Source organism: Oncorhynchus kisutch, linkage group LG16, assembly GCF_002021735.2.
Source record: "Oncorhynchus kisutch isolate 150728-3 linkage group LG16, Okis_V2, whole genome shotgun sequence".
NCBI lineage: Eukaryota > Metazoa > Chordata > Actinopteri > Salmoniformes > Salmonidae > Oncorhynchus > Oncorhynchus kisutch.
The window spans coordinates 45,555,176-45,557,675 of record NC_034189.2 but is presented as its reverse complement, the minus strand read 5'-3'; the positions used below and the strand labels follow the sequence as shown (position 1 = coordinate 45,557,675).

At 44.4% G+C, this 2,500-nt stretch overlaps 1 protein-coding gene across 1 annotated transcript in view; it reads right to left on the bottom strand.

The window, feature by feature from the left end:
* Positions 1-2,500, bottom strand: part of LOC109890396 (unconventional myosin-X-like) — a gene marked incomplete at its 5' end in the record, with an annotated part of 18,097 nt that overhangs the window by 4,708 nt on the left and 10,889 nt on the right. Inside the window, 3 exon segments of the mRNA XM_031792251.1 lie at positions 87-210; positions 281-417; positions 1,144-1,351. Coding sequence (XP_031648111.1) covers positions 87-210; positions 281-417; positions 1,144-1,351 — 469 coding nt within the window.

Sequence of the window (2,500 nt, the reverse complement as noted above, 5' to 3'; positions counted from 1 at the left end):
AAGAGACATTTATTGAAATTGAGTGAGACGGAGTAGGACAAGGAGTGTGTGTGTATGTGTGTCTATGTGTGTCTGTGTGTACTCACCTGCTCAAACATGAAGGCAAATTCCACCCCCTCCTTAGGCATGCTCTCCATGTCGAGGAAACAGTAAAGTTTAAAATAGAGTCTCCACTGTCCTTCCTCCTCCTCCTCCTCAGTCCCTGACAGCCTGGAATACACACAGATAGGGTTAGCAACACACACACACACACTCACACACACACACACACGTTACGTACCTCTCAAACTTGGCGAGGACGTCAGCCACTATGACCCTGCTCTCCAGAGCTCGGTCCGTCACCTTGTTGTGCTCAAACAGAGAGAACAGATTCCTACTGTCCTCCATGGCCAGGCCGCGGATCAACTTCTCCACCACCTACACACACACACACACACACACACACACACACACACACACACACACACACACACACACACACACACACACACACACACACACACACACACACACACACACACACACACACACACACACACACAAAGGAGAGATGTTACAGAGACGTGTGAGTGTGTATGTGTATACACTGAATATACCAAACATTATGAACACCTTCCTAATATTGAGTTGCTCTCAGAACAGCCTCAATTTGTCGGGGCATGAACTCTACAAGGTGTCAAAAGTGTTCCACAGGGATGATGGCCCATGTTGACTCTAATGCTTCCCACAGTGGTGTCAAGTTGACTGGATGTCCTTTGGGTGGTGGACCATTCTCGATACACATAAAAAAAACTGTTGAGTGTGAAAAACACAGCAGCGTTGCAGTTCTTGACACAAACCGGTGCGCCTGCCACCTACTACCATACCCCGTTCAAAGGCACTTAAATATTTTGGCATGCCCCTTCACTCTCTGAATGGCACACATACAAAATCCATGTCTCAATTGTCTTAAGGCTTAAAAATCCTTATTTAACCTGTCTCCTTCCCTTCATCTACACTGATTGAAGTGGATTTAACAAGTGACATCAATAAGGGATCATAACTTTCACCTGGTCAGTCTATGTCATGCAAAGAGAAGGTGTCCTTAATGTTTTGTACAGTCAGTGTATGTCTGGCAGTATATGTGTGTGTGTGTGTGTGTACCTCTCCAGCGGTGGTGTGTGAATTGATGGAGATCTTGCAGGAGCCTCCTCCATGGCAGTAGACTGTAGTTGTCATCTCCTGCCTCACCAGTAGGGCCACAATCTCCTCCTGAGACGGAATAAAGTCCCTGGTCTTGGTCTTCTTCAGAGACTCATTGATAAAAGCAGAATAACGCTCAATCTCTGTGTTGGGGAAATGCTCTCGCACCCTGGGAGAACACACACAGAGACAGTCATGATACACACACACATAATATACACACACACACACTAATAAAACATCTCTATACCTGTGATGGGTTCTGACTTCTAAACTTGAAGTCTATGAAATATCCTTGTTCATGGTAGTGAAGGAGAAGAAGGAGAGAGGGGAAGGCAGAACGTTTACGTTCTGTCAGAACATGTTATTGTTATTGTTTGACAGCTGTTTAACCCATTAGGTGAATAAACTTGGTTTGAGCTTTTCCAAGTTGTCTGTTAGTTTTTACTTGGTTTATTTAAAACCTAACACCTGGGACATGCACTCACCTCTTGGGAATACACACACACACACACACACACACACACACACACACACACACACACACACACACACACACACACACACACACACACACACACACACACACACACACACACACACACACACACACACACACACACACATACAGTGCCTTGCGAAAGTATTCGGCCCCCTTGAACTTTGCGACCTTTTGCCACATTTCAGGCTTCAAACATAAAGATATAAAACTGTATTTTTTTGTGAAGAATCAACAACAAGTGGGACACAATCATGAAGTGGAACGACATTTATTGGATATTTCAAACTTTTTTAACAAATCAAAAACTGAAAAATTGGGCGTGCAAAATTATTCAGCCCCTTTACTTTCAGTGCTGCAAACTCTCTCCAGAAGTTCAGTGAGGATCCCTGAATGATCCAATGTTGACCTAAATGACTAATGATGATAAATACAATCCACCTGTGTGTAATCAAGTCTCCGTATAAATGCACCTGCACTGTGATAGTCTCAGAGGTCCGTTAAAAGCACAGAGAGCATCATGAAGAACAAGGAACACACCAGGCAGGTCCGAGATACTGTTGTGAAGAAGTTTAAAGCCGGATTTGGATACAAAAAGATTTCCCAAGCTTTAAACATCCCAAGGAGCACTGTGCAAGCGATAATATTGAAATGGAAGGAGTATCAGACCACTGCAAATCTACCAAGACCTGGCCGTCCCTCTAAACTTTCAGCTCATACAAGGAGAAGACTGATCAGAGATGCAGCCAAGAGGCCCATGATCACTCTGGATGAACTGCAGAGATCTACAGCTGAGGTGGGAGACTCTGTCCATAGGAC